Consider the following 20182-nt stretch of genomic DNA (forward strand, 5'->3'; position numbering starts at 1 on the left):
GAGTTTAGTTATGACAATGTTATAGACACTACCATGTGAGGTAGCAAAATAAAACATCGTTATTTTCTTACAAATACTGCTATGGTCACTAAGTTGTTTACTAATGTGACAAAAAAATATGACAAAATGGTTATGCATTATTATTTTATTTGTTTATATTTAATATTTATTTATTCTTTATATATTCATTGTTCATATTTAGATTGTATTTGTATTATCAACCCAAAAAATAAGACCATATTGCTCCTTTTTTTTTTAAAAGAAATTAATAACATGTTACTTTAATTACAAAGCTCGGCAACTTTGTTTTATTGGCTTATACCTAGTTTCATTAAAAATGGGGATCAGCTACCTTTACGTTAGGAGTCTTTAAATCTCATGTATCAAAAGCAGATAGCTTTGAATAACTAGATAAAAATTGGTTACATTTCACCCAAAAAAACATAAATAAATAAAAATCCGTTAAACTTTCAACAGCACTCGCCCGAAAGCAAGCCCTAATCTACGATGTTATAGTTATCATACGTCTTAGGAATAAAAACCAGACCTATATAATTCCCTCAATCTATCAATCTTTTTAAAGATTTATTTATTTATATTTAAATTATTTAATTTTTTCATAGATAAAATAATTACATGTTTATTATATAATTTGGTAAATAAATTAGTGTTTATAGCACTACAAAAAATGTGTAGCTTTGAACTCTAAAAGATTGCCATAAAAATATAAAGTGAGTTAGGGTGGGCATTAATTTGGTTCGGTCAATTTGTTTGCAAACCGTTATTATCCATTTGGTCTGTTGTGACTTCAAATCAGTCCAAAAACTATATTTTTATACTATATATATTTGTAATAATTTGAATTTAATATCATTTATAATGTAAATATTAAATTCAAATTACTTAAAAATACATAAAAAAAAATGAAAAATAGTTATATAGGTTTATATGTTTAGTTTGATTTGGGTGAAAATTATAAAAACCTGAACCATTGATACAACTTAAACCCAATGGCTTGTCATTCATATTTTATGCCAACCTCTAAAACGGTTAGCTTTTCCAAATATTTTTATTTTTTATTTATTTTTTATATTCTTAGCCATAAAATGTCCCTATATCCAATTGGATATGGATAAGTATTTCATTTCCAATAAAAATTACTCGAAAATTTTCCAAATTACACCTTGTTGCTCAAATGTTCTTAGCAAGAATGGCGTATTGTACAAGGAAAGGAGCCGTACAAAATAAAAATAAATAGAAAATAGATGAAAGAATGTTTAAATTTTGAAAGGTGCAAAAGCATTTATGCAACACACAATTAGAGATGGGTATGGATTGGATTGTTTCAGTTTTGGACCGAAATATAATCCAATCCATACTTATTTATTTTTCTAATATGCAATCCAAACTAAATCATTAAAACGTTAAAGGCAAATCAAACCAAATCATTTGTGATCGATTTGGTTTGGATTGGTTGATCGGTTTAAAACTTACTAATTTATAAATATATAATACAAATAAAAAATTTTCAAATATAAATTATAAATAATAAATTATAATTATCCAAATATAAAATACAATTAGAATAATACAACATAGTCTATAATGGAAAATAAAGAAAAAAATATAGCAAATGATATACATCATGCACTTATCAAGTAGCAAGTATTAATATTATCATCCTATTCCTATAAAATCAAATTAAAATTATTAGAATAAATAATATAAAATAATACATTAATCAAAATTCATTCACTCAAGAATCGATTTTAGAATTGTGAATTAAAAAAAATATATATATATATATATTAAAAATTAATATATAAAAATAAAAAAAGTTAAAAATTAATATATAAAAATTTAAAAAAAATATTAAAATTAATATATAAAAATAAAAAAAATAAAAAATATATAAATTTTTAATTATATAATATATTATTTGGATTGTATTAGATTGGATTGGATTTATATTTCCGGTCCAAAATCAATTCAATTCATATAATTTGTAATATTTTGAATCCAATTCAATTCAATTAATATAAAATTTTTATCTAAATCGTTAAAAATATATTAAATTGAACGGATTAGATTTTACTTACCTTTACACAGACTACAGAAATTCATTGGGGAAAAAAAAAAAAAAAGAAAAAAGAAAAAGAAAAAAAAAGGCACACAAAATACTTAAGGTGGTGTTATTGTAATTTAAGCATTGATGGTCCTTTATGTAACGGATAAATGGATAATGGTGGCTGGGTTGGTTGGACTTTTCTTCTTCTTCCTCTTCGTTTCAGTTTTTTCCAAGTTAGGAATTTTCTCTGGGTTCGTGGTCAATGGCGAATTCACTGGTTGTAAGCTTGAAAATATGGTTCTCGGTATTGGGTTTTGTTATGGTGCTCACTCTAGTTTACACTCTGTCCGTCGATGGTCTTCCTTTCCGCAAAGAGCTTCTCACTCCGTACTCTCTCTCTCTTTGTTGTTACTCAATTTGTAGGAATTAATAATTCTTGCATATGTTTATGGGTTTTTTGTTTTTTTGTTGATGGGTTTTCAGGTGGATGACAGCAACCTTGGTTGATTTCTATATCAACGTTGTATTTTTAGCGGTATGACAAGTTCTCAATTCTACTTCGTCTAAATTTATACTAATAAATAAATTGTGTCTTTGTGATTGCTTTTTTGTTTTTTTAATAGTTTTTTTTGATAATTTAGAATTTATCTTTTATAATAAATTTAATGACTTGTCTAAGCCATGGAATATAGAATTATTTTAATTCGAATCCTTTTGTCTTTCAAGATGAGATCATAATTTAATTTTAATTTTTTTTAATTGTGTGTTTTACTGTTTTGTTGATGGATTGCTTTTGCTTTAGTGGAATTATCATTTTAAGTTGGTGGAGTGGCTTTTTTTGGTTGTTATAAGGGTTTTGGATCATTTGAAGGTGATAAGTTCAGAAGTCAGATTTCTCAATTTGACAATTATTTTTAAGTATGTTATCCCATTTGATTTGTGAACTTTATAAACCCATAGTATGTGAGTTCTAGAATGAGGTGCACCCCTCCCTTGGTCCTTTGATAGAATGAAACACCATTTTTTTGTGCATCTATTTGGCTTCAAAATACTATGCCACCAAGTGAGTTTATTTTTTATTTTTTTATTTTTTATTTTTTAAAGAAAGAAGAACTGTTTTTGGGATAGGAAACAAAGCTTTCATTGCTAAATGAACATCTAATATATGATCTTTAGAGATAGTAATCCTCAAGAAATAAAAAAAGCAGACAAAACAAAGCAAAATAAAGAAACTAGCATTGCATCAGCTTAAGATCTCCTTGCAACATAAATTGGGCATATAAGATAATCATTAAATTATTTAGAGAGGATGCCCCAAAAGAATTCAAGAACCTAATTCAATCCCAAAACTAATAAATATCACGGAAATTTATCTTCAAACACTCTTCCATTTTTATTTTTATTTTTTCATGAGAACTCATAAAGCAACTTCACAATCAATGAGAAATAACAATAAAATTAGGATACATCCAACAGACTCTAGCTTCACTGAACAATCCAAAACAAAGGGAAGTTGCCACTTTATAATGTACAAGTAAGTGATCAATTGATTTGATAATCTATTCTACAATTGATGCACCACGGGGTGGTAAACACATATGTGGTACCTGAACCCCGCAGAGGACACAAGCTTTCCAAATGGTTCTATATGGTTCAAATACAGGGTAGGAATGATTACCAATTACAAAAGGAAGTGACTGCATGAAAAATTTCTGAAGAAATCAGAGGACAATTATCTCATATTGGTTGTTTCAAGAAACTATAAGAGAGATGGTTTCTATTTTGTTTATTAAACACTGAAATTCCATGCAAGAGAGTTGTTTTAAACATCAATAGAGTCTAAAAAATATATAGGAACTTGTTTGACCTTGATAAACGATACAGCCAAGGAAACATAGAAGAAAGAAGTAAACTGAAATTCTAAGAATCTTCTCAAAATTTAAGCAGTAAGAATTATGTGTAACCTTACCTTTAAGTTGGTAGATAGTTTGTTGATCTAGTTTTGAAATTTTAATTTTTTTCCCCCTATTTTTCATTCCTCTGAGCTGTTTGCTCTTCATGCTAATATTGTTTAGGTGTCACTATTTTTTCTTCTTCCTCTTTGTGATATATATATATATATATACAGGTATGTGGTAATTGTGCTGTACAGTTTTCATTCTATATGAATCACATCGGATGGTGATGTGAATTGGATGTGCATGTTATAAATTGATACTTGATAATTGACAGGGAGACAGTGTTGCCAAAGAATGTATGTGCTTCTTAAAGAGAATTTCATGTGAATTTAGAAAGTTTTCTCTCATTCCAGGCTTGGGTTTTATACAAGGAATCAAATTGGATCAGTACAACAATCTGGATAATTCTGCTTGTATGTTTTGGCAGGTATGCTTTCTTTTGCTTGATTGAATCCCTGCATTGCTATCATTAGTTTCTTATCTATGGAATTGAGATTCATTTGAGTGGGCTATGTGCATGAAGGCTGTATTTCTGTCTGTTTCTCACAAAATGATTTTTCCTTAATATGTTTTCTTTCTTATATTCTATGAAGATTTCCTTTTTACTTTCCTATTTTAATTTCAATTAAAATCATACATTTATTTTTGACATAATGCACAGTTATCACTCAAGGTTTATCTGTTTCCCCTTAAAAACATGAGAGTATTGCTTTTTATGTGTTCTTCTACTCTTGTTGCTTCCGCTATTATTTAAATTTTAAACTTCTACTCCATGAATTGAAACATATTCTCTCTCTCTCTCTCTCTCTCTCTCTCTCTCTCGGTGTTTGTTTACTTTGTACTTGAATTTTGCACTTTAAAGACAGTTTTTTAGTTATTGATTAAAAAATTCAAATAAATTCCCCTTCCTCTAATTTTTCTCTTTTTCTCTCTTTCTTTCCTTCTCTCCCATCTTATTCTTCTCTTTCTCTTTCTCAGGTTCTACATCATTCTATCGATTCTTAGTTTATGAAAATTAGCTTATTTCTATTGCAAGCTTTGCTTTGTGATGTAAAGTGTCTGATTTTTATGTTATGGATGTTATTCTAAATTCTTTTAATTTTTTTCAGTTCCCTTAAAGGTTTTACTTAAGGATGAAAAATTGCTTCAGGCCTATAAATCTGTTTCTTATTTGAAGATTTTGAAACTGTTCTATGCTTGTCACTATTATTGGAAATCATGGCTAACTGAGGTTTTAAAAAAGTTGTGGCTCCATTACTGCAATGTCAAAGGTGAACATTAATTAGCTCATTGTTGATAAGTTTTTTATTTTTTATTTTTTTTCCAGCATTACTACATGTGCCTACATTGTTGTGCAATTGATGAAGCTACCCACTCAAGAATCAAGGCGAGATCCAATTAATTACATTCTGTTGCGGCATCCGTATAAGTATGTAGAGAAAACTTCAGTTGTGCTATGACTTATAATGAAATAATTTCTAAAATAATTTATGATGGAACATCTAAAGAACTCTGCAAACAAATTGAGGCATTCTTATCTTGCATCACTTTAAAGTAAAACTATGTTAGATTGATGGCAGATATGTAGGGAGTAGCACATTAATAGTTGCTGTTTTTATGTATTGAAAATTCTTTTTCTTTGAAGGAAACAAATGCTGCATTAAAATGTCAGTTTTGAAAGCGAATTTGCAATTTTGTTGGTAAATTGAATTACTTTGGATCACATGTGTATGATTCATGTGATCCTTTAACAAATTATAGGTCTTAATGTTCTACTGAAGCTCTGGTACTTTTTATGCATTGCAAGGTTTGTTTTAATCGCCATCTTTCACTAATTTGCTTCCCGTTCTCTTGATTGGATTGGGGAAGTAGGACTTGACGAACTTTTACTAAAAGAAAATCTTATGCATATTAGAAAGTAGATATTTCTTGCATTTTCACATGCAAGTCTTAAAATCTTTATCGATCTTTATCTCTCCCTCCAATGGATGATAAGCTTTGACAAAATCTCTTTTCTTGTAGGGATGATGTGGAACAAAAGAGGAAACACACCCCTGTGGTGATCACAAGAGTCATTTTTATTGTTTTGGGTTGTTTGATGTCAGGAACTCTGGTTTATACTATATTAACTGATGGTTCTCCTTTTCGCAAAGAGCTTTTGACACCGTAAGTCTACCACCTTTGTTTTTACCCCTTGTAAATTAAATTATGTGTTAGAGAATGTGTTCTAAAGCAAAGTATTTTTAAATTGAATGCACAATTGTACATGCATAGACAAGCACATGTATTCAATAGAGATCTAACATACATCTGCTGTTGGGAGGTATATCTCATATATTTTTTGGCATACTCAGACAAAAGAACTTGATCCTTTTAGCATGGATGGATTTAGCCAGCTGGGAATTTTCAATTCATATTGTCCCATGCACATGCACATGCACATGCACATGCACATGCACACACACACACACACACACACACACACACACACACACACACACACACACACACTCTGATGTGTGTATGATTTCTCTACAATTTTTTATATATGACTGCCAACAAATTCTTAATGAGGATAATAGGTGTATAAACTACTCATTAAAAAGAAGAAAGAAAAATAATAATAAAAGATCTCATGCTTTCTTTCTTCCTGTATCCCACTGTTCCTCCCTCCAATGCACCAAATCAATTATATGGACCAGTTAGCTAGATCACTCTCATCCATTCCTCTCTATAAACTAAGCATGCAAACGAAATAGTGGTAGCTCTGGATGTAGAAAGTACTCAAGAAACACTATGTGATAAAAATAAAAGACACCTCATATTCTCGTGCAACTAGACAGTATGGCAAAGTTCTTCAACTTAACCAAATAAATATATTACGTTTGATATTTCTACTTTGTTTTTATATTGCTTCTCTCTTTCTCATAGTAACATATTGTTGTGTTTGATGCTTACTTTATCGATATGTCTAGGCTTGTCTATATTGCTTCTCTGTTGTAATTGTTTTTTGTGCTTGATCATTTGACTTTTGTGTAACGAGTTACTAAAACTTTTGCAGGTGGATGATAGCAACACTTATTGACTTCTATATCAATGTTATTGCTCTATCGGTATGTTTTTTGTGCTTATCTTTATGCCAGAACTAAATTCCTAGTCCTTCTTCCATTATCAATTTTTCCAACAAGTATGGAAATTCATATCTAATTTGACATAAAACAGTTATGTACTCCCTTTCGTCCAGTTATCCTCCGTCATATCTGTTTTCTGTACTTTTTATATATTTTTTAGATCAGTATAAGTTCAATTAAAAATCACATAAGTAGTCAAGATTAAAGTCTTATCTTCAAAGTGAGATTCCTTTTAGTAGTTCATAAGTATAGTTCTTCAAATCATTATATTACAGTAGAAAGTTGCATTTTGTTACCTTGTGCAAAGTAATTTTTCTGTTAATCAATATTTCAAATTTCATTTATTTTAATCAATTGAAACGTTGATGGTTCCTTATATAGGCAGTGAATAGTAAATAGGATTCACATAAGACCAGTTTCTTGGAAGCTTAGGTAATAAGGTATAATGAATAAGGAATTTAGTTCTGAAATGGGAATTTTGTATCTTCATTCCTTAGATCTACTGAATTATACATATTTGTGAATTCATACATATAACATTTTCAGTTTCATTGATAGTAATATTCCCAAGTTGGATAAGCAATCATATTTTCTTTTTATGCACAATCAGGTTTGGGTTGCCCATACAAGTTCAACTTTTGTTGCTGCAATCTTTTGGATAGTTTTGTTGATATGTTTTGGCAGGTAATATTTTCTCACTCTATCTATGACAAGTAGTGCATTTGGTCTGTCCACATCTTTGTTATAATGAAGTTGACATATTTTACGCACATGCACATACATATGGGAGATAAGTTCTGACAATGAGGTTCGTTACGGACAGATGATATGCAATACAAGTGTTTAGTGCTTATACAGATTTGTTATATATTTCTAATACTGCACATTGTCTACAGTCAAAAGTTGTCCATGCAAACTTGCAACTAAATAAGGCATCGTTAGGAACTTTATTGGAATACCCAAGCGGTTGGAGAATGACAAGTAGTGGGTTTTATCTTGCCACAGAATTGAAAACTTTTATAATACATAACAAGTAATTAAAGAGTGTGACTCTCTGCATACAGCTCTCATTTTTTGCCTGTGAAATTGTTTACTTCTAGAAATGATAATTTGTGTTTGTTATATTATATTTTGCAAAATTGAATATCTGCGTGGTATCTTTACTCCTGTTGAATCTGTTAAAATTCAACATATAATGTAGCTGTTACAAGGCACCTACTCTGAATCTTATTTCTTTATGCTCTTTTATACAGCATTGCAACATGTATATACATTGTACAGCAACTGTTCCATTTGACAACCCAAGATCCAGTCTACCTTGTTTTATTAAAAAGCGAAGACAGGCAAGTCTAACACTATATTTGTCTTGCACATTTGAACTGTAGGGTAATTTTGTGTTAAATATTTTGAGAAGCAGAGTTGGTTGTTCACCTGTTTATGTGAAGAATTGAATGGAGAACCGACTTTACGTTCCGGTTCTATATATGATGTTTATGGGAAAGGAAAAGAGTAGAACTGTATAAGTCATTTCAAATAACTCTTAATTTACTATATTACAACTGAATTTCTTGGTTCTACTAGAGAAACTAAGCTTGTGAAACATATGTTTGTTCGCCCCCATGGTTGAAAAAGCACTGAGCCAGCATTCCGAAAGACAATTTATATCCTCAGCAGAATTATTATGCTTTATAAGAGATTTAAATAATTTACAATTTTTTTCAGGATTTAGATTGGTTTGGGTTTTGATGTGGTTTCTAAGTTGTATTAGTTTTGTTTTTTTTTTTTTTTATTCAAGCTAGTTTATTGTTCATTGTAGGGCAGAAAGCAGGTATGAGGGAACATTGTTGTGAGACAATATGATCTCGGTTTGATGGCAGAGGAAGTTCAAGAGCAATTTGGTTTGTTTTCAAAAATGAAATCTCCATTCTAACCACCATTAAGACTGCATATTACTACATATGAAAGCTTTAAAGGGGAAGCAGAGTTCAAATTATCCTAGGAAATTGGGACCATGAAATTGTGATTTTTTCTTGTCCACTCCTAAAAAAATTTCACTTATATTGATGAAGTTCTAGTTCATTAACCTTGCTTGTTGGCAAATCCAGCACCAAACAACTACTTTAGCCAACTCTTTTACTGGTCCACCCATTTGTGTTAATCATTTTCTTTGCATGCCCATTTTTCTTGGTTTAATGCAAATGAAGACTAAGTTGAGTATATGAAGAAAAGTCATCAAATAATGCTTTGAAAGCATCCCAGTTTTATTGGTAAATGCCTTTAATGCTTTGAAAGCATCCCAGTTTTGACGCAAGAAAACAGTGAGGTAAATGCTGTTATCTTCACTTGGGAATTGGGATGGACTGTGAGTCTGGGATATTATTCATATTAATAATTTGTTGGTATTTACAATTTTTTTTTTCTTGGTATAGTCGCTCTCAATGGCGGACTCAGAACAATTTTTGAGAGGGCACCATGATATATAATAAGATTTTTATATTATATTTATTTTATGACATGGAAAGAGTAGAACTAAAGAAATCATTTCAAATAACTCATAATTTGCCATATTAGAATTGAATTTTTTGATTTTACTAGAGAAACTAAGCTTTTGAAACATATGTTTGTTCGCTCCACAATTGAAATAACTATTTGCTGCTGTAACCAACAAAAATTCCCACATCAGCTTTTTGATCCAACTTATCTTTTTTAATTTCAAGAACATGTGTATAACAAATGCTTCAAAATATCTTCAAATACTCCACAGTAGGCTTGACTCCATACCACATCTCATATGGAGTTTTGAACTCCAATGGTTTAGTTGGCAATTTATTTAGCAAATACATCGGGGTATTCACTGCTTCAGCCCAAAACTTCTTTGGTAATTGCTTCTCAAACAATAAGCATTTACACATTTCCATAATAGTCCTGTTCTTCCTCTCACTAACCCCATTTTACTTAGGAGTATTGGAAGAGGTCAGCTGATGTTGAATTCCCACTTTTTTGCATTGCAACTTAAACTTTTGAGCTGTATATTCAGTCCCATTATCTGATCGTATCACTTTGATGCTACATTTTGCTTGATTTTCAACCATGGCTTTAAAGCTGGTGAATATCTCAGCAACTTTAGATTTGTGTTTCAGAAAATATAGCCAACACATTCTAGAGAAATCGTCTATGAAAGTGAGAAAATATCTACTGCCATTGATAGAATGCTCACTTATAGGTCCACATACATCACTATGAATCAACTGAAGCTTTTCAGAGGCTCTCCAAGCGCCTTTCGAAGGGAATGACAGCCTTTGTTGCTTATCAAACTGACACACTGCACACACTTCCAAATTTTTGCTAACAGCAGGCATATTCTCCACCAATTTCTTTTTATACATTAGATTCAAGGAGTCATAGTTAAAATGACCAAGTCTTTTATGCCACAACTTAGATTCATCATTAATTTTGATATAAAAAATATTATTTCCCTTTTTGTTCCACTCTACCACAAAGCTTTTATCTTTCATTCCAACATTTAAAATTTCACTTCTATATTGATCATATATTATGCAAGACTTATCTTGAAAATTCAAAGAATATCCATTTTCAAGCATTTGTCCTACATTAACAAACTTTGATTAATTTCGGGTAGATATAACACATTTGAAAGGAGTTTAGTACCTGTTGAAGTTTCCACAGCCAAATCTCCTTTGCCTTGAACTTGAATAAAATCTCAATTTTCTATTTGGACTTTGGAAACAAAGCTTCTATTCAAGGTCTTGAAGAGATCAGCATCATGAGTCATATGTTGAGTGCAACCACTATCCACCAACCAAGCTTCTTTTTTGCTATTTTCTGCATAACATGTAGTAACAAACAACCTTTCCTCTCTTTGCCATGCTTCATCAGCAACTTGTACTTGGTGTGCTTGTTGCACTGGTCCTCCTTTGTTTTTGCAAACTTTTTCAATATGTCCAAGTTGTTTGCAAGCTCTACATTGAATATTAGGCCTAAAACAACAATATTTTTCAGCATAGTTGTCCTTTTGGCAATGAGAGCACTTTATAAACTTCTTTCTTTCATCCTTTCTGCTTTTACCAGCACCATGTTTTCCTTTAACATTACTTCCACCACTTTGTTGCTTCCTTTGATTATTGTTTGCTGGAGCCTTACCTTTTTGTAATGCAAGAAAAACACTTTCTGATATTTTTTCTTGTCTTATAGATCTTTTTTGTTTAGTTGCTTGTAAAATATTAACAAGCTTTGACAAAGAAATCTGATTCAGGTCTCTTGACTCCATCAAGGATGAGATCTTTGCTTCGAACTTTTCTGTTAAGCTGACTAGCACTTTCTCCACCACTCGTCTATCATTCAGCTCCTCTCTAAGAATTCTGATCTAGTTTACTACCTTCATGAGTCTGTCTATGAAGTCTTTTACCAACTCAGAATCTTTCATTCTTAAAGTTTCGAACTCCCTCCTTAAGTTCAATACCTGCATTTGTCTTGTTCTTGCACTTTCCTGGAACTCTTCTTTCAGCTTGTTCCAGACCTCTTTAACTGTAGTGCAAGCCATAATTCTGGTGAACATCACTTCTGAAACACCAGCATGTAAGGCAGATAAAGTTTTAAACTTTTTAGCAACATCCTCACTATGTTGCTTTATTTGAGCGATAGTGGGATCTGTTGTCAAAAGGGGAGGATTTCTTTCGGTCTCTACTACTTCCCACAAGTCAAAAGCTTGAAGGTAAGCTTTCATTTTTATAGACCACATGGCATAATTTTCTCCAGAAAATATAGAAGGTGATTGAGCAGAAAAATGAGTTGAAGCCATTTAAAAAAGGAAGGAAAGGTAGAAGGAAGGTTTTTGTATTTTTTGCTATTTTACTCACAGCCCCTCTAAGATCATAAGAGCTCTGAGACCATTTGTAGGATTTTTAGAACAAAAAACACAGCAAAAATAAAAGAGAAAGAAAAAAAGCTTAAACTGATGTGGTGAATACACATCGTTCATTTGTGGACAGAACATATAAACACAAGTTTTCAGAAATAATAGACCACCTAATTTTAACCTACTACTGCAATAATCATATTGCCAAAAAGACAAGCCATACTTTGGTTACCTAATAAAACAGTGTTTTTACCGAAAACTTGAAAGTACAATAACTAATCATCACAAAGCAACTTATGACAGCAACAAAAGTGATGTTATACTAACAAATACATTAAACTTCTAAATAACAAATTGATACATAAAAAGAAATCTTAAAATAAATGTGCATAAACAAGACTTCCCATTTTGATATTTCTCATCCTGATCCTCCCTTTTTATTTTATTCTTTCATACCACACGTACCAGAAAGGAAATGGTCTTTTCTGCGCCCACAAAACAATCTCATGCAAATCCTTGTTGGAACTAAACAAAGAAAGATAGGAGATAGAGATACTTGACAAAATAGATTGGTACCAAAGCAAGAATTCTACCTTCTAGGGAAAAAAAATTAAAAAAAAAAAAATCCTCTTTTCCAACCTTCATGGCATTTGAAAACCTTTGAAAATGTACCATAAGATCCCAAAAGAAGAATCCCCTCCCATTGAGATACTTAAAAAATCTCATATATAGGTCATTCCTCTACAACGCACCCCTTCCAAGAAGCTATGATTTGAAAATAATTAATAAAGCAGTTTCAAGTTTTAACTCTGGATGCTATACTTCTTGACATGTTAAGTTTACTCCATAAGACATACTAAGAATATCCAGCAAACCAAATTTTTTTCTTCTCCCAAAAAATGAAAGCAGTGTATCATCAACAAACTGTAAATAGGACACTTCTAATTTTATATTTTCCTATGATAAAACCTTCAATGGATTTCCAATGTGATTTGTTATGTTCCATCTACCTAATTTTCATTGATGGTTAAGAGAATATAAGTATCTTAAAAGACCATGTTTGAGGGCGAGTGGATATTGAAGTGTCTAGTCAACCCATCATTTTATTTTTTTAATTTTTTTTTCTCTATGTTTTCGAAGACTATAACTATTGTTACTCTATCTGAGATAGCAGTCTTTGCTATGCACAAGAATACAGCATCCACACCGTTGTCCTTTTTTGCTGCCGTCTCAAAGTAAAGTAAGGTATGCTTCCCCTTTGAAGCACACCATTCCTTTGCCTATTTTTTTTTTTTTTTTCCCTTCCTTCTCTAGAAACGTGTACACAGGTAATAGTTAGACTGATTTTTCCATAGGGACAACAAAAGAAAGATTACAACTCCATATCCTTTCCATTCTACTATTGCCACCATCAATGTCAATCTTTGTTTGCAAACAATAGAAAGGAAAATGTACAGGGATCTAAAGGGTTACATGGGAGATGATAAGAGTAGAACAATGTGAAAACTCAGAACGAAAAGATTAGCATTTTCACTCAAATATGAATTACAACTTAACTGCAAGATTACATTAAACAAGAAGAAGAAGAAGAAGAAGAAGAAGAAAAGAAGAAGGTTGCATGTAACTGTTACAAAGCTGTTAAAATTGTATACTGAACTAGTATATCAGCTTTATATCACTGATTACGATGCATGAAAAATTTACATTTCAAGAAAGGGGAAAAAGGAAGCAGATATAAAAAATGTCAAACACTACAATATAACAAGTTGATCATAAGAAATTCTGCACCACAAAGTGTCAATCGAATTCTTCAATAGAATACTACCTATTCCCTTCACATTATCAGAACTGGGAAAAAATGGTAAAGATTCAGTCAACAAAAGACTTCCTCAACTCATTTATACCTTAGTTACTTTCATCAAGCTACCAAGATTTATTTATTAATGATAAATGAAGGAATACACTATGACATGCAAAAGAAAAGAAGAGGAAAAAATATAAAGAGGAATTTAGTATAAGCCAAAAGTCTTGAGTACTATTACGCCAGCTAATTCTAATAGCTACTAATAGGTGTCGATTGTTTGCTCAAAACTACTTTAGATAGGCAATTTCATTACTTGTGCAAAATTCTCTAATTAGGTATTTAACAAAGACATTCAAGAGTAAGTAGAAACAGCGACAACAACATTTGGTAACTGGAATGTTCTTTTAATGCATCATGACAGGCAAGTCTAATACTGTATTTGTCTTTTACATCTGAAATGTAAGGGTAATATTGTGTTAAATATTTCAAGAAACAGAATTGGTTGTTTCACCTGTTTTTATGAAGAATTGAATGGATATATAAGATGTTTTGGTCTGTACACATCTTTGCTATAATGAAGTTGACATATTTTGTAACACCCCGTCCCAAATCGCACCGGAATCCGTGCACGTTGACCGAGGTTGACCGTTGACCGAAGGGGGTCAAAAGTTGACTTTTTGACTCGGTGGGAATTGCGAGATGACTAGGGTACCGTGGCGAAGTGCACGATGCCACGAGTTCGTAGACTGGTAGCACGTCGAAAACGGAGCTACGGTTTGAAAGTTATGGACGAAACAAGTTGCGGTCCAAACTGTCCAAGGGGTGCCGGAGTTGACTTTTTGTTTATGGGGAATTGAGCTTTGACTTGTGCATGGTTATGAAGTGCTCGTCGATACGAGTTCACAGACTAGCGGCACGCTCAAAACGGACATCCGGTTAAAAAGTTATGGACGTTTGAAATTTACCGGATACCGTATTATTTTAATGTTTTTTTTGGTCGGTGAACAGTGAAACGCCACATGTCAGTTTCTGATTGGTCCACGTGGCATGAACAGTGTCACACAGGGTTTTAATTTTGAAAAACTCTCGGGGAAGAGAGAGAAAGAGAGAGAAGAGAGAGAGGAGAGAGAAAGAGAGAGAGAGAGCCACCGCCGGCCACCGGATTTTGCCACTGTTCCGGCCTAGTTACTGTACACGCGCCGGACAGAAAGCTTGCCCACCTCATTTCCGGCAAAACCTCCAAATTTCACGGCGAACGGCCGCCGGACGCGCCCGGATCGGACGTCCGAAGTTTGGCGGCGATTTTTCCCCTCCACCGCCGGCCACCGCGAATCGGCACTGTTCCGGCCACTTTCTGGCCACACGCGCCTGACAGCCTTGATCCTCTCCTCAAGTCCGGCCTACCCACCAAAAATCACGGCCATCGGACCACCGACGCGCCGGGATCGGAGCGTTTTCCGGCGAGGGGTCGAAAATCTTCAAACGGTGATTTCTCCGCCGTCCGACCTCCGTTTTGCTCACCGTCGGTCCCGTTGGATTGCTCTCCTCACGATCTACAAATCTCCAAAATTTCACAGCAAACGGCCACCGTCGGAAAATACTGTTCCGGTGACGGTTGCCGGTGACGTGGCGGCCCGCCGGAAAATACTGTTCCGGCGAGTACCCGAAAATTCCGGCCAGCTCCAGTCCGCAGTGTTCGACCTCCTGAATCCGAATCCGGCTTCCGTTTCCACCAATTCACGACGGTTTGGGAGAATTGCGGAGCCGAAACTCGAAAAGCTTTCCGGCGAGATTCCGACCCCGTCGGGTTCGATCACCGGAAAGTAAGACCGAATCCGTGATCCTCATCACGCGAGCTTCGATTCGGTATATAACTCGTAACCCTTAGATGTCGCTTGGTGTTCGCTCCCCGGGTATCCATTTGGGAATTACCCGAATAAAATATTAATATTTTTGGTTTGTGCACTGTGGTTGTTTAGGTGCACGCGCGAGTAGTGGAGTGGATCCCGAGGAGGATCTTAGTTGATTTGCGCTCTCCAGGTGAGTGACCCACCTTCAAAAATTATTTTGGGCAATTAATTAAATTTAATTGGTATTTAATTTAGTATTTAATTATGCTCATGTGGTGTGGTTTAATTATGATTTTAATGCGGTTTAATTTAAATTATTTGTTATGCATGAGCAAGGTATGTTTCGGTATTAATTTTACGTGGTTTCAAATGTGATTTCTCGGGCATAACTGGGTTAAATATTTTGTGAAAATATTTGGTTAAATTTTATAAATTATGCCCGCGGTATTTTTATGGTTGCATTTTGTATTTCGAGAAAATTGTGGTTTGCTGTTATCGCTGTTTCGTACCGGGTGATTGGATAAAATATGTGGGATGGTGTTTTGTGAAATTTTGGTATACTTCCCACGGTGGTTTTTGGAAAAACGGTACGGTTGGTTGTTTATGTTTATTTTTAGACGCACTCATACAGTATTGGTGTTCTGGTGTATGGTGTATGGACACGTGGTTTAGCACGCGGTTATTATATGGTTTAGCGTGCGGTTATTACTTCACCCGTGAGTTGCCATTGGATCGTGGGCAGGCAAGGTTATTGTTGCGCACAGCCGCCCCCCTCCTTGGCCGGGTGATGGTTTTTAGCAGTCGGTACTGTCGGGACGCCGAAGTGACCACTGCAGGTTTCTCTCTTTAACCTCCCGCCAGTCGGTGCTCGGGACGCTGGGTATCGGAGGGCATCACCGGTATATGGTGTGGTGCGTCAGGTGTAATTGTCGGTGTAATTGCAAATAATGGTTTAAACCCCAAAGGTGTTCAAAATTTATAATTTGTTATATTTTTATTATATATTTGGGGTATGTATTTATTTAATTGTTGTTGTTAAATTATTTAATCCCTTGGTTTTTGGGAGGTATGCACATTGGGTTTTGCGAAACGGTTTTAAAAAAGGGAACATTTCAAACGGAGCGATTGGTGAGAGTTTTGAGGGAAATCATTATTTTCCAAAGGTTATTATTATTTATTATTAATTGTTGGTATTTGTTCCACTCCTTAATTATTATTATTTTATTATTATTATTAAAAGGTGTTCAGTAGTTCGGGTTACTCACGGAGATGATTAGCATCTCACACTCTTAAATTCCGTTCCCTTAGGTGCAAGTGGTGGTAGACGTTCTTCCGGAGCGAACCAAGTTTTCCGCTGCTGTTGTGTTTCGAGAAGTTTCTTTGTACTCTTTCATTTCAGTGTATTATTTCTTTTCAGCCTTGTTGTATTTCTGTTGTTTAGCACTTCTTAAAGCTCTGTATACTATTGGAATACTTCTGTTTTATTTATGCACTGGACTGTTGTTGCTTTGAGAAGTGCTGGAATTTGTGGAATCAGTTTGTAGTTTGTGGGAGGAATAAGGGGATGTTTTTAGAAGTGTGTTTTCAGTGCAGGTAATTTGTGGTAAGTAAATCCCTTAGGGGAGGCTCTGTCGGATTTTCCTTTGGAGGATCCGGTAGGGTTTCCCTGGGATCAGGGCTGTCTAGGGTTCCAGGGAAGGAATTCTGGACGGGTCCTGACAGTTGGTATCAAAGCATAGGTTCTTGTAATCCTAAGGGACTGTGCATTGCTGTACAGCCCATCCATAAATTCCTTCCTTTCGTAATCGTGCTTAAGTGTCCCTGTTTCTAAACTCTTGTTTGTTTCCTCATAATCTACTACGATGAGTCGGCGGGACACACGTAGGACTCGGGAACGCTCTGCTGAGAATTCCGGAAGTCGTTCTAGCCTTAGAAATCTGGTCTCTCAACTAACTAGAGCCTTAGGGGGTTCAAGCTCTAGTAATCGATCTGTGGATCAAGCTCGACGTTTAGGAGCCGTGGAGTTCGATGGGAGCCAAGGCCCAGCAGCAGCCTTGAAGTGGCTATCCAGCATGGAGAAAATCTTGGAAGAGGGGATGCAGTGGCCCGATGAAGATATGGTGAGGATTTCTGGGTTCATGTTAGAGGGAGACGCCCGGAAGTGGTGGCAGATGGAGAAGACCCGCAGAAGGCATACGTGGGATCAGTTCAAGATTGCCTTCTCTACTGAGTTTTGTCCTCCTGCCTATCGTGAGGCAAGAAGGAGAGAGTTCGAGGAACTGCGACAGGGGAACATGACAGTGACCGAGTACGAGAGGAGATTCCGGAAACTATCAGAATTCTGCATGCACCTGATTCCTGACGATCACACGAAGAAGATGAGGTTCATAGATGGATTGAAAGAGAGCATCGGCTACACCCTTTCTGGATCAGTACACCCCACCTATCAGTCCGCCAGGGATGCAGCGCTCGAGCTAGAGAGACAGGAGGAGATACGCAGACCCTCAAGGCGCAGATCTTTCGAAGGTTCGTATAGCGGAGTACCTCAACAGGGGGCAACTAAAAGAAGCCATAGTTCAGGCTCAGACAATGATGGGTTAAGCCCACGAGGCAGATTCCAGAGGAGAGATAGTTATCGTATGCCCCAGCCAGCTCGCCATTCGATCAGTGTGGATACAAGCTCGTACCAGCAGTCACGCATTGGTTCTCCGCGGATTTGTCCACTTTGTAGGGGGAATCATTCTGGGCAGTGTCAGATGGATGGTTTATGCTTTCGGTGTGGGCAGCCAGGCCACATAAGGAGGGATTGCCCTTATGGTAGCGGTAGTGTGCTAGGAGCAGGTCGACGGACACAGCATACGGGAGTATTTCCAGGACAGAGTTCCCAGGGGAGTCAGCCAGTAGGAGTTTCTTCGGGATCAGTCCAGCCGTCTGCAGGATCGAGTCGAGGTAGAGGAAGGAGACCCCAGCAGACAAGTCAAGGCCGGGTGTTTGCTATGACGCAGCAGGGAGCCAGGACTACGCCCGACGATTTCATAGGTACTTTGACTATTTTTGGTAATGACACATGTGTACTTATAGACCCGGGAGCAACACATTCGTTCATCTCAAGAGAGTCTGTCGTTCGGGTCGGTATGACCCCTACTCCTTTAGAATGTCTGCTAGAAATAGCCACTCCTGTAGGAGAATCCTTATGGCCTAGCCAGTTAATCAAGGAATGTTTCTTCTGCATCGAAGATCAAGTGATGGAAGCGGATCTGATCCTGTTGGATCTATTCGGACTTGAAGTAAGTTTGGGCATGGATTGGTTGGTAAGGAACCACTTAGTCGAGGAAGCGACGTAGGAGCCCGAAGCGCAAGTGCGTGATCAGAACCCTTATCTATTCTAGTGACGCGCGGAAATTTCGAGGACGAAATTTTTGTAAGGGGGGAAGGCTGTAACACCCCGTCCCAAATCGCACCGGAATCCGTGCACGTTGACCGAGGTTGACCGTTGACCGAAGGGGGTCAAAAGTTGACTTTTTGACTCGGTGGGAATTGCGAGATGACTAGGGTACCGTGGCGAAGTGCACGATGCCACGAGTTCGTAGACTGGTAGCACGTCGAAAACGGAGCTACGGTTTGAAAGTTATGGACGAAACAAGTTGCGGTCCAAACTGTCCAAGGGGTGCCGGAGTTGACTTTTTGTTTATGGGGAATTGAGCTTTGACTTGTGCATGGTTATGAAGTGCTCGTCGATACGAGTTCACAGACTAGCGGCACGCTCAAAACGGACATCCGGTTAAAAAGTTATGGACGTTTGAAATTTACCGGATACCGTATTATTTTAATGTTTTTTTTGGTCGGTGAACAGTGAAACGCCACATGTCAGTTTCTGATTGGTCCACGTGGCATGAACAGTGTCACACAGGGTTTTAATTTTGAAAAACTCTCGGGGAAGAGAGAGAAAGAGAGAGAAGAGAGAGAGGAGAGAGAAAGAGAGAGAGAGAGCCACCGCCGGCCACCGGATTTTGCCACTGTTCCGGCCTAGTTACTGTACACGTGCCGGACAGAAAGCTTGCCCACCTCATTTCCGGCAAAACCTCCAAATTTCACAGCGAACGGCCGCCGGACGCGCCCGGATCGGACGTCCGAAGTTTGGCGGCGATTTTTCCCCTCCACCGCCGGCCACCGCGAATCGGCACTGTTCCGGCCACTTTCCGGCCACACGCGCCTGACAGCCTTGATCCTCTCCTCAAGTCCGGCCTACCCACCAAAAATCACGGCCATCGGACCACCGACGCGCCGGGATCGGAGCGTTTTCCGGCGAGGGGTCGAAAATCTTCAAACGGTGATTTCTCCGCCGTCCGACCTCCGTTTTGCTCACCGTCGGTCCCGTTGGATTGCTCTCCTCACGATCTACAAATCTGCAAAATTTCACAGCAAACGGCCACCGTCGGAAAATACTGTTCCGGTGACGGTTGCCGGTGACGTGGCGGCCCGCCGGAAAATACTG

General features: G+C 36.1%; 1 protein-coding gene across 3 annotated transcripts; it reads left to right on the forward strand.

The window, feature by feature from the left end:
• Positions 1-2226: 2226 nt before the first annotated feature.
• Positions 2227-9670, forward strand: LOC132803637 (uncharacterized). Of its 3 annotated transcripts, none has more exons than XM_060816914.1 (9): positions 2228-2455; positions 2552-2603; positions 4380-4453; positions 5354-5455; positions 6049-6192; positions 7088-7139; positions 7768-7841; positions 8411-8500; positions 8974-9670. In XM_060816914.1, the coding sequence occupies exons 1-9, from the start codon at positions 2331-2333 to the stop codon at positions 9005-9007; spliced, it is 747 nt and encodes a 248-aa protein (XP_060672897.1). In that variant the 5' UTR covers positions 2228-2330; the 3' UTR covers positions 9008-9670. The 3 variants fall into 3 exon arrangements, with proteins under 3 accessions (XP_060672899.1, XP_060672897.1, XP_060672898.1); XM_060816915.1 differs by having other exon boundaries at positions 2271-2455; positions 2563-2603; XM_060816916.1 differs by lacking the exons at positions 8411-8500; positions 8974-9670 and adding an exon at positions 8543-8865 and having other exon boundaries at positions 2227-2455.
• Positions 9671-20182: the final 10512 nt, after the last annotated feature.

This window comes from Ziziphus jujuba, chromosome 5 (assembly GCF_031755915.1).
Source record: "Ziziphus jujuba cultivar Dongzao chromosome 5, ASM3175591v1".
Classification (NCBI taxonomy): Eukaryota; Viridiplantae; Streptophyta; class Magnoliopsida; order Rosales; family Rhamnaceae; genus Ziziphus; species Ziziphus jujuba.

Coding starts and splice junctions, on each gene's coding strand:
- LOC132803637 (XM_060816914.1), top strand. CDS start 2,331: ATGGCGAATTCACTGGTTGTAAGCTTGAAAATATGGTTCTCGGTATTG. Junction 5,456..6,048: donor CTGTTGCGGCATCCGTATAA/GTATGTAGAGAA, acceptor CTTTTCTTGTAG/GGATGATGTGGAACAAAAGA. Junction 7,140..7,767: donor TCAATGTTATTGCTCTATCG/GTATGTTTTTTG, acceptor ATGCACAATCAG/GTTTGGGTTGCCCATACAAG.